The sequence below is a fragment of the Antedon bifida genome, chromosome 11 (genome assembly GCF_963402885.1).
Source record: "Antedon bifida chromosome 11, ecAntBifi1.1, whole genome shotgun sequence".
Taxonomy (NCBI): Eukaryota; Metazoa; Echinodermata; class Crinoidea; order Comatulida; family Antedonidae; genus Antedon; species Antedon bifida.
This window is the reverse complement of record NC_136236.1, coordinates 17,094,180-17,106,544: the sequence shown is the minus strand read 5'-3', so window position 1 is coordinate 17,106,544 and position 12,365 is coordinate 17,094,180. Positions and strand designations below refer to the sequence as shown.

Sequence of the window (12,365 nt, the reverse complement as noted above, 5' to 3'; positions counted from 1 at the left end):
GTGTTCTTATATCTCCATTGAGATCGAGCCACTGCTATCCACAGCATTGTCATTTATCCAGTAACTTGCCTTTTGATCGGTACATAAATTTAATATACATACACGGTATTTAGTGAAAATTGTAAAAACAATTATTCTAACTAACTTATTTTATCTTTCAGATCAGAAATGGGGCATCAATCACCTTAATTAACAAACAGGGCTGTAATTCAACCTTGACTCACCCAAGATATAGTAAGTTTTGCGACCTGATTGGTTAATTCATATCATGTGACGTTCAATATTAGTTTTATTGTATTGGGTCTATTTATTGGCTTTATTACACAGCAACTTTTGTCAAAATTGTTGTCAGAATGTTGTGCCTTGCGAGGCTACTGACTGTGGTGTGTTCTGTCTATGACGCCTCTACTCCGTGGCTAAATTCAGAATGCCATATGTTTTAATGAATCCTTGGAAGCAGTGAATTAATTTACTGAAAGTTTACTTCAAAAACAGTAGGACATACTAGTAGTTTTGTATTCATGGAATGGAGAGAATGGTTACATATATTCAAACAGGATTTGTCTATTCATCGGGCCTCATAGAATAGTAGACTAGACAATCTTTGATTGAATGAAAATATTTTCTCTATTGTATATTTCTTCATGTTTAGCATTGCAATTTCATAATTTAGGCCCAACTTACATTTACTGAATACTTGATAATTATTTATTTACCATTTATATACTATTTGTGCACTTACAGTGAACAGCCATGTCACATCAAGTCCCAGTAGGTCAATGTCCCCAATGTTGGGTCAGGGTGACTCAGAAAACAGTGTCAAAGTTTGTCATCTTGTCAAACATGGTGACAATGACAACCAAGAAGGTGACAGAGGCAATAGAATGGTATCGGAGATCTTCTTGACCAGGTTGTTGTACACCAAGGTAATTATTTTTACTTTCATTTGAATCTCATGATACCAATGTTTAAGATAGAAGTACGAAATGATACAGTAGTGTGTGTGACTGTTTTTGTGTATAAGAAGGCAGTGTTCGATTGAACCTCTTGTTGTATGTGTCCTGCTTCCAATGCTGTAGTCTTCAGATAAATATTGATACCAATCTAATATTGAATACACTTGCTGCGTGTATTTGAGTCATGGAAACCTCTACAGTATGTGTCGCGTTTCAGATTAATTGTTTACAAATAGAATGTTAAATTTTTTTTCTTGCTGATATTGCAGTCACCAGAGAAAATACTGTACTGTGCTGTTTTAAATATTTTATTAAGTAAAACAAATGTTTTTAATTTATATTTTGCAGGGTGCATTGCAGAAATTTGTAGATGAACTTTTTGCCACCATCCTAAATGTTCGAAGGGAAGCAGCAAATGTACCGCTTCCGATCAAGTATCTCTTTGATTATTTTGATGATCAAGCAAAGGAAAACGGAATTACGAATCCAGAGGTAGTGCACGCATGGAAAAGCAATAGGTAAGTGTAGTTTAATTTCATGGAAAGCTATTGTCGCCAAAAATTAAAAAGTAAAACAATTTTCTTGGAATGTCAGTTTTACTTTTTAATTTATTTTATGTTCTTTTTATGGCACTGATTGTCTTCCATAGAATTTGTTTGTATTAAAATTAGAATAACTCCCCAGACATTAAAGATATATTGTACCCCTGAAAAAATAATGTTTTTAAATTTGTTTGTTGAATATGCCATTTTGGTGTTTCATAACAGTCATTCACTTTGGATTGAACTGGATCGAAAAAAAAAAACATTATTTACCTGAAAGCACTGTAATTTAATCAAATAATATTCAAAATCGTGATTTTATTAGTCTTTTTTCATGTTTTTGAAGGACAATACATCTTTGAAGGAAGAAATCCAAAGTATGTTTATTATTTATCATATTTCTTTCTTTCTTTTTCAGTTTGCCATTACGGTTCTGGGTGAATCTTATAAAGAACCCCGATGTGATCTTTGACATTCACAAATCTGACGCAGTAGATGCGTGCTTGTCAATTATCGGACAAACGTTAATGGACTCCTGTTCAGTATCTGAACATCAACTTACTAAAGAGTCACCTTCCAGCAAACTATTATACGCCAAGGATATCCCAAACTATAAGAAATTAGTAGCCGAGTAAGCCATTTTTTTTTTACACCTTCTAAGTTATAACAAGGTAGAGTTTTCAAGTTTTAGAAATTAAAATCTAGAAGGATGACAGTATTAGCTGATTCAGTGCTGTAGCCACAAGAAATAAAATGGTCCGGTTTTCGTAAGAAAAGGGAATAATCTCTGTTCAAGCCGCTGGATTGTTAAAGGCCTCTGTGAAAAAGTGGTCGGGTTGAAACCTTACCAACCGTACTGGTGGCTACAGCCCTGTTATTTTGAGGGCCCTCTAACAGTAACCAAACAATACAGAATGCTATAACCGTAGGTTTAATTACAGTAGAAACCCTCCTTTGGTACACCCCTATTCAGTGGACACTTCACTGTGAAGAGAATAAGGGGTTTCGCACCTATTAAGAGGACACTTTGTCAAGTTCCGAAGGTGGTGGCAACGAACTTAGAGGGTTCTAGTGTAATTTTGTCGATGTTTTCCAATTCCAACAGGTACTACACAGAGATTCAACGAAGGCCAGCAGTGAGTGATCAGGAAATGAACAGGGTGCTAGGAGATCACTCAACGAAGCACAAGTATGATTTCCATGAGCAGACTGCCCTCAACGAACTGTACTACACATATGTACGAAAATACAGGAAAAGCGTGAGTAGTCTTAGTGCAACTTTTGCTATTTTGCATTTACTTTTAGCTTACCAAATCACTATTACTGTTGCTATGCTTTTTAGTATTGTATTGCATGCTTGAATGTGATTCCACCCTAGCTTTAGGCTGAATATTGACACCTAGTAATTCAGCTGATCTTGCCTAGGCCAGTGAGCCTGACAGTCACTGTGGGCAGGCTTTTATGCCTAGCCTCTAAAATTTCAGAGATGGTGTTCGGTACTAACACATTATGTTTGTGTAGCACATTTTATAGGCATCATTCTTTGTGGAAAAACAGCATAACAGCCGAAATATATGATATGGTTTTCAGCTTTCACCACCAAATATTTCACAATAATTCCAAGATTAAAAGGTCATAAAAGAACATTTCGGAATGTCATGATTTGTATAAACAGAAGAAAAGGAAAATAATGCCAGATTTTCAATTTTTTTTTTGGCCATCTTGAAAAAACATAGATAAAAGAAAACTTTTTTGATATGCCACACTCGATGAAAACCATATCATATATTTCCATAGTCTAATCAGTAGAATAGATTACTAATATTGAATGCCATTTAAACATTTGTTTGCATGTTTTTTGTTTTTTCTTTCTGCATTTATAATTGATAACATAATAAATATTAAGTACAACCATTTGAAGTTGTCTTGGCTATTATTGTGGTGGTGGAAAATAACAACCATGTTTCTGTGCTTTGCTCTCTGTTCAAATTGTTTGTGCATAGTAGAATCAATTTTTTATTATCAATTTTATCATTACAAACTGTATTTTTTGTACAACCAAAATATCGGTAAATACAAAAAAGAGTACTGAGACTAAAAAAATATGACAACCATGAGATCATCATTAAATCTATGTTTCATCTTCCGTTGATTGTAGTAAAATAGAAAAGAGCTTTGCTTCTTGTCAATGCATGTTTGTCTGCTTCATCTTCTTCATACACTTACCCACTCCACAGTTAGGACAAAACTCATTTTATATTTTTAAAATAATGCCAAATATATCTTGTTTTGTTAGCAAAATCTATCTAACTCAAATATTATATAAATTTACAGGCATGGGAACTCTAAACCACCCAAATATTATTATAATATTATATAATATTAAAATTGCATTGTTGTGTGCAGTTTTGCATGTAAATGTTCATTGAAGCATGACTAAAAGCAGTCATGCATGAATGTTGCAAAAACTTTTGTTTAATTTGTTTTGCATGGATGGTTTTGAACATTTTTTGTTTGTGGGGGTGGGGTTGCGCTGGGGAGACAGGGAGAGGGTGCGGGAAGATGAAGGAAGGACTTATACTGAACTTGGTTGTTATAGAAGCAAAATTTAGTAGTAATATGCATGATAAAAAATGCTTTTGAAAATTTTTATCAATAATCCTTTTATTTTGTTTATAATTTAACTTTTTTGATTTTCTAAATGCATTAAACAATTCCTGTTTAAATATAAAGTTAATATAATTAACCTGCATATTCCCTCCTCGTTTGATTTTTTTATTAACATAATTTGCACTTTAAGACTATAAAACTGTAATATTAATCGTAATTTAAATACAAATTAATTTGAAAATATTCTTAAAATTTTGGTGATTTTCTCACAAAAATTTAAAAATCATAAAAAAATAGTTTAACAAAATCAACAACCAAGTCGGACCAAAAGCTTCCTTCATCGTCTTTCTTTTCCGTCTCACAGATTATGTCGAATCTTGAAGAAGATGAGATTGCACAAGAACAAAAGCTAGCGTATAAACTCTCAGAAGTTGAAATTGCAATGGCGGATTTATATTCTTACACCCTCCCACTAAAATCGTGATTTACATCATAAGCCTTATTCCATGTGGTTGAAGCAGGCTTTCAAATCATATTCTTGGGCCATTGCTGACTTGCGCCATATGTCTTATTCCACGTGGTTGACGTAGGCTTTGTTATTACTGTCTTAATACTTTTTTCGCAGATCGTAGATGGGCTTGAATCGGACGAGTTCGCCCAGAAGAATAAACTTTCGTTCAAATTTGAGCAAGTCGAGCACCTAATGGACGAGACAAATGTATAGATTGTATATTACTATATAGATGGTTTGATGAAGTTATATGCTGGATGGCTTGACTTAATAACTTGTATAGTCCATACTCATGCCAAAAGAGTTTAAAAATGTTTACAAAGTTTAAAAACCTCATACTAGCCAAATATGTAAAAGTTTTTCTATATGAGGTGATGTATTTTCTCAACTATAAATATTCACTTGATTTAATATCAAGTAGATTATATTATCAATTTTTATTTTCAAGGGAAAAAAAGTAATAAATAAACATTCAGAATCAGTTTTCAAAATAATCTATAGGATAATAATTTAAAATCTTCAGTTTGATTTTACGATAATTAATTATTATTATTTGTTATTAATTGTTATTGTCTCAACAAATGTCAATTATACCACAGTGATTATATCTTATAAGAATTTTGATAACCTTTTCATCTACGGAACAAAATATTGGATGAAATATTTTCTAGTGAACTTGTGATCTAAGTAAATTAATTATTATTATTATAAATTAAATAGTTTTTCATATAATATAATAAAATTGTATTTCAGTAGAAACATATGGAATACTGTAGTTTTACAAACATTAAAAAATTATTATAATATTTTTTGGAAACTCTAAAAAAAAAACACTAACAAATTCATTATAATTATAATTTCTATTTTTAAAAGTAAAATTGAATTTGTTGCAAAAAAAGATTTATTTTGATTAATTATTGCTCGTAAACCAATAAATACTTTTTTTAAATATTTTTAGTCCCCTTGACATCTTGAAAAATTCAACCAAATTTTTTTTAAACAAAATTATTTAAAAACAATATTGTTACCAACAAATTATTAAATGTGGTTATTTTTATACCTAATTAAATTTAATTTGTTTTTATTTAGTATTTAAAATGAAATAAATTTGAACATAATCTCTAAGCTCATAAATATTAATCATGGACATCCAATCAAAATAGTTTATATACATACATGTGTTAAATTTATGTAAATTTTGTTCGTAAACAACCAATGGATGTTCACTATGCAAATAACCTTATTTGTTTGTTTTTTTCTATTCAAATTCTGTTTAAACTACATTTGTAAAGTGTAACATAACTAATATGTTTTGTGGGGGTTGGGGAGAACAATTTTGATAAATCATGCAAAATAAGTGTCCTTGTTTTTTTAGAGATAACGTTTTTTAATATCAATTATTTCTATTAGATTATTAAATTTATGTTAAATGTAGTGTAATTTAAGGTAGGTTAGCGGTTAATATGCTCTCCTTTTAAGTAGGATGTGCAGAAACTGGGCAGAGGGAGACATCTTTGAGGAGGGGGAGACATCTGGGAGGGGATACATGGGGTCCTCACCATGGCCATATTTATAAAAACCAACCTGCATAGTTTCTATGTTTTTGGTATTTGAATTATGACAAATTTAAATTCTTTCTTACTTTCTACTATTGGTGACAAAAGAACATTACATAAAATTAATCTGGGCATAAATAATTTTTATATCAATGTTGCTACCTGTTATTGCCGTATAAATTTGATTTATTTTGAAGGTTAGGAAAAATGAGCAATTGTTCCTTATTATTTCTTTAAACGCTTATTAGTCATGGAGAATCGGGAAGGGGTGAGATTTCCTGGGTTTACGCAAGTAAATGTATGTAAATAATAAATAAAAAGAAGAAAGTTTAACATAATAATAAATAATATTTTCCAGTATATAGTGTTCTGCCTTCTCTTTTTCTACTTTTTATTTCAACAAATAATAACATATTCTAACTTATTGTTTATTGAAATTGTGCTGAGAACTCTATATATATCGTATAAAATAATTAGTCTTTCTTCGCCATGTTGTAAATATTATTTTTGTTTATATGTAATAGGGTATTTGTAAAATTTAGAATAGGCATTATATTTTTTTTTAAATTGCTGTAACAGAATCCAGTGTTTTGTAATTTCAAGTGGAAGAGATAGCGGGAACAATATTAAAGCTTGGTTCCCACTTATGTAAGCGCACCGCAAGCAATTTTGACAAATAACGACGCGATGGAGCATCCGAACATTTGATCGGTCAATTCCTTGTGTTGGGTCAAGTGGAAACCAAGTTAACAAGCTATTAGGTGTATAACGTATTATAGGCTAAACTATTTTGTTAAAGTTGTTGAATATACGAAATGTCTTAGATTTCTATTGAACTGATTGTCAGAGGTGACACCAAATAAAAAGAACTTTTTTGTAAGAAGTAAATTGTCGAGACATTTAATGTGGGCGGACCAAAAATAAACTAAATAAAGGTCTGCAATCTAATGTATTGTTTACTACATTTGACTTAGTAATAAACAAGGTTTTTCTTAAGAATGTTTAGCAAGTTGTTTCTTCAATTAGTGTTTTAATCATTCGATTTACTAAGCCGAATCTATACTAGCAATCTATACTAACATTTTTAGTCGCGTGTCGCGCGCAACGCGACTCTATAGTTCACCATGTGTCGGTCGGTAAACACTAACCCAATTTGCGCACGCGACTGCAGCCATGCCTTTGCAAACTTTAGGTTTACTAAGTTTCTAATGTGGGCTTCTGGTCAACTTAAATCTTTTTCAAACAAAAGTTTCTAGTGTAGACTTCTGTAGATGTTTTTACCAAAGTTTGTCAACTGGTCTACACTTGCGAACTTTGCAAACTAGAAACTTCTCTAGATAAAGTTGGAGTTTTCTCGAGTTCGCAAACAAACGTTTCTACTGTATACTTTAGATGTGTTTTTTTTGTGCAGTTTGGTCTTTGGGAATGTTATTGACAAACTAGGAGTTCGGGATGATTGAGTTTACATACTATGGTTTACTAGTGCACACTTGGCAAACTCAAAGTTTGGTCAAGTTAGCAAACAAAAGTGTCCAGTGCAGACTTCTGCAAACTTGTTTTCTGCAGTTTTTCAAAGTTTGTCAACTGGTCTACGCTAACTGTAGCACACTTTGGAAAACTTTTCTAGACAAACTCAAACTTTGGTCAAGTTAGCAAACAAACGTGTCCATTGTAGACTTCTGCAAACTTATTTTCTGCAAATGTTTTCAGTGTACCTCTGCAGATTTGTCTGCAGTTTTATTCAACACTAGTCTGGTCTACACTATAAAACTCCTTCGGAAAACGTTTCGGAGTGCGTAGGCCTACTTCCTTTGTATAGCTCATATTATAAAGTTTTACAAGTTGACATTTGCTTTAATGCAAATAGACTATGGGCCATTGATATTGAGAATACAATTGCTATTGTGTAGAAATACAATGCCAAAAATACCCCATGAAGAACTTCGCAATTTAAGCTATCATCATTGTTACTGCACAGTATCGGATAACACTGATCGAAATATAAGCCCACGCCCCTTTATATTAGAAAGCGGATCTACCAACACATTACTGTACAGTATTTGATAATATTTATTAGTCAATATATTTTGTGTATTTAATCATTTATGGTAGCCATATAATTTGATTACAAATTTACGATAGGAAGTTATTACAGTAATAACGTGATGAAATGTTTTGCTTTCTGACGTAATAGATAGGCCTACTCAGTACACAGTTGAACCTCTCCTTTGCATTGGGACATCTATTAAGGGCAGAGAGAGAGCAGTTCCAAGAAAAATAAGGGAAATCATTTATTAACAATGTGACCAACCCATATTCTTTGTCCAATTTTCAACATCGTTTCCAGTTATATGGAATATACATTAAGTTTTAAAAATGTGATAAAACAATTTAAAGTTAGTTTTATGTCCAATCCTCATAAACTGTTTAAAGCCCCATAATATTGTATATATTAAAATATTAATAAGAAATGTGGCAGGTGCATCAGTCCAACACGTTTTTGATCGGTTGTACTAGTTCTGTATGTTTTCTCGGAGGATTGTCTTTCCCATAGTTTTGACCCCATTATTTATTCCAAGCCACGTAACCTTGTAGACATCTTAGCGTGTTGTTTCAGGGCATTGTAACATAATTTCACGCTTCTTGATACTAATAACGAACTGTTGTTTATAGAACTCTATCTAAAACTCCAGACCATTATTATTTAAATAAAGAGCAACCATTGCAAAACCCCAATGCTCCGTGAATAAGTTACTAAAACAAACACGGGTTTGTAATGGATTTTACGTACTATAAAAATTGGGCAACAATGCTGAAGAGAATGTACTGTTGTTCGATCGGTGGAGCGATAACCTGAGATTGACAAAAGCTACTTAAATATTTACCTTGACTTTGATCGGCGTTGCAATACTGTATATCCTGGGTAAACAACACGTTTGTGTACGCTTTATGAATCATTCCCAGGCTGGAAATCTACTTGCTGGTACGTGTATTAAGCAGACACCGACTTTAGATCTTCTCGGCTTCGATAATATAGGAACAAGTTATTATTTACAAGGATCAAGACATCAAGTACCGTATCCAGACGATATATACGTTTAGATACTAGTTGGACGAGATATTACTTTTGTGCAAAAGGAGAAGTAAGAGGTTCGCAATTTGATAAAATGTTGATTTGTTGATAGAAGTACTTTAACTAAAGATCATTTCATTCGGACAAACATGGCTGTATTTGGAACTAGTAAATTCATTTTAAAGTTTGCTGTTCTACTTATATGTATATGCTTTGTTGATTCAGCATATCTTATATCTGTATCTGACAACACGACATCGGACCAAGGAAAGTCTGTTGTCTTATCTTGTAAGGCCTACAACAACCTCACTCAACAGTTGTATACAGTAGCATGGCGAAGATCAGGCGTAGTGATCACTGAACGAAAGCAGGTTAACACAAACAACCTGAAACAGTTCGTCGGAGATGATCAATTGTATAGGTATAAAATACAAGGATTGCCTGCAACGTCTGACGTCACAGATTACAGGCTTATAGTAGAAGATGTAAAGAAGGAGGACATTGGTGATTATGCTTGTTCACTCTGCAAGCGACCAGCGTCGTTGTACTCTTGTATAGAACCTCTTGATATTTCAGAAAACCTACCCGTTTCTCTCGACGTTATGTACACTCCAGATCAGCCAGAATGCTCTACTTTAGAAAAGACGTCAATAGGAGAGCATATCACAGTGGAATGTTCCAGTGGAGAGGGAAGACCCGGTGTGGATTTGAATTTCACTGTAGATGGAGTTTATTTAGATAGTCAGTTGATGACGTATTCGTTTGAAAACGGCGTAATAAAAATTACGTATTCTTTCATAGTGGCAGAGACCAATGTTGGTAAAAAGATACGCTGCAAGTCCACAAGTCCGTACTTTAAGGATTTTATTGGTAGCTGCTCAAATGGAGCAATAACCGTTCATGATCCACCATCACTTTCTCTGTCATCCACTCCATCTGGACATGTGTCTATCGGAACTCCTGTTTCATTAACATGTTCTGCAAAAAGTCGTTCAGACATCAGATATTTTGATTGGACAACTGATCCTAAATCTGTAAAAGACCGTATGGTAATAAGAACGGATTTGGCAGGGTTGACATCAACTGCGGTTTTGGATGGAACCTCTGAAGATGGCCAAACACGTATTAACTGTGCAGTCGCTAATGAAGCTGGTGAATCCAGCACTACGTCAGTTGTGCTCACCATTGTGAGTGACGTCATGCCATTAACAATCGCGCACACAGAAACAACTACCACTGAAGGAAATAAAACAAGTGAAAAACTCGAAAACGTTGACGAGTCAAATATTGGATTGATTACTGGTGTCATTTTAACTATTATGTTCTTGATCGTTGTAAGTGGAATTGCAGGTTATTTATTATTCGTTAGAAGACGAAAATCACGCAAGGGACTTGAACCAGTTCCTCTGAACGATACGTCTTCCGTAAAATCTAATGACAAATCGTGGAATGAAAATGATGATTTTAATCAGAAAAAAACTGAAATAGAACACGATGACAATCTGAACGAAAATACGAAATGTATTAAAGAATCTCCAACAAAGAACAGTGATAATGGAAGTACACAATTCCCAGAAGACCTTGAGTATGAAGATGAAAATAATGTTAATTCAGATGAAGATGATGTTTTTTTAAACATGCCTGTAACTCATGAGCTTCCTGTTCCAACGCACGTGTAAAGAAGAGTCTACACTGGCAGACTAATCTGGTTTTTCTAGTTCACACTAGCAAACGGTAGACCAGCGGTAAACTCAGAGTTTGCTAACAAAAGTTTTCTTGTGTAGATATTATGATGGCGCTGGTACAAATCGTTATGGATGATTAATTTAAGAGTTACGTAATGATACCGGTATAAACACGGTGTTAAGCGTGGCGCGTCGTCAAACATGATCTGGACCGGAGCAAATGTGTGTCCTCGTTGTTCACTTGCTTATAATAATTACAGACGGAATCAGTATTATGAGTTTGTGCTCGCTGTAGAAGGCCTACTTAAAATAATTACATGACGGAAGGAACATTTGCCAAAGACTATGCTGTTGTGAACTGTATAACTGGAACATTTTTAAACGTACCAAAGATGTAATGAATATTTTCCTACGGGATAACTTTACAGAATTCATTAGAATTTCTCGTAGTGTGTGGTCTTTTAATTTTTACTTTTTTTTTTATATATTCAATGGTTACGTTGCATCTCATTAAGCATGGGTCTGTACAAATGTTACAATTGACTCTATAATTTATTGTATTTGTTGCTGTAGTAGATGAAAACATTTTTTTAAATAAAAGTATATACAGCATGTTATGTTGTTTGCCTTTACATGCGTACGTATTTATATAAAATCATGTTTATATTGATTTTCTTTTATTAAAAATCAAATGTCTATGAATTTGCGAGTGGTTTTGGTCTTCAGTCAGCATTGATCAGTTCGTAGGCTGTCCTCTTAATATGGGTATACCAGAGGAGGGTTCTACTGTACTTACTTGCCCTTTAAGTCCTCATTTCATATTTAAAGATATACCTGAAAAAATAATGTTAAAAATGTCTATGATATAAATCTTAACTAGAATTCGTCACTCATCATAATAAGAACTGATAAATCATTTCTACGTGTGTTGTATACTTTTATCGGGCGTTATTTATTACGTGTATGAAAATGTAAAACTCGCCATATTGCATGGTCAATTCTTCCTATCCATTTTAGCCTATAAAGATTTTGTTTGTAACGGTGAATAAAAACAATAATGATAATTATCTGCCCCTGTACAAATAATTTAATTAAATGAATGTTAGATGTTTTTAATAATATATAGTGTTTTTTATTTCTACATTTCCGTTGTTTATATAGTCTTAGCAGCTCCTCTTTTGCCACTTCTGCGGGGTCCGCCACTCACTACATTTGTAAGCATTGAACTTGCGTAAAAAATGATTGTCGAACGCTATTCATTCCTTTTCGCGAAGCGTAGAAAAGGGGCTTTTCTTAGCTTACCACACCAATCCTAAAGTAAAACAAACCTCTTCCTATCTCTGTATATCGCCAACGTGTTTCACTAAATTGCGGACAATTGCTAGTCTTTATCGTCTGAAAAGTGCCGGGAATTCATCGTTTTCAAAATATG

General features: G+C 33.2%; 1 protein-coding gene across 3 annotated transcripts in view; it reads left to right on the top strand.

Annotated features, from left to right (window-relative positions):
- LOC144855278 (plexin-A4-like) overlaps positions 1-7,180 on the top strand; it is a 103,704-nt gene extending 96,524 nt beyond the window's left edge. For 2 of the 3 annotated variants that reach the window (XM_078713086.1, XM_078713088.1), the window contains 6 exons: positions 162-234; positions 745-926; positions 1,305-1,474; positions 1,917-2,129; positions 2,604-2,757; positions 4,473-4,727. In XM_078713086.1, the coding sequence (XP_078569212.1) occupies positions 162-234; positions 745-926; positions 1,305-1,474; positions 1,917-2,129; positions 2,604-2,757; positions 4,473-4,592 (912 nt within the window). In that variant the 3' untranslated portion in view covers positions 4,593-4,727. The other variant, XM_078713087.1, reaches the window with a different exon arrangement.
- Positions 7,181-12,365: the final 5,185 nt, after the last annotated feature.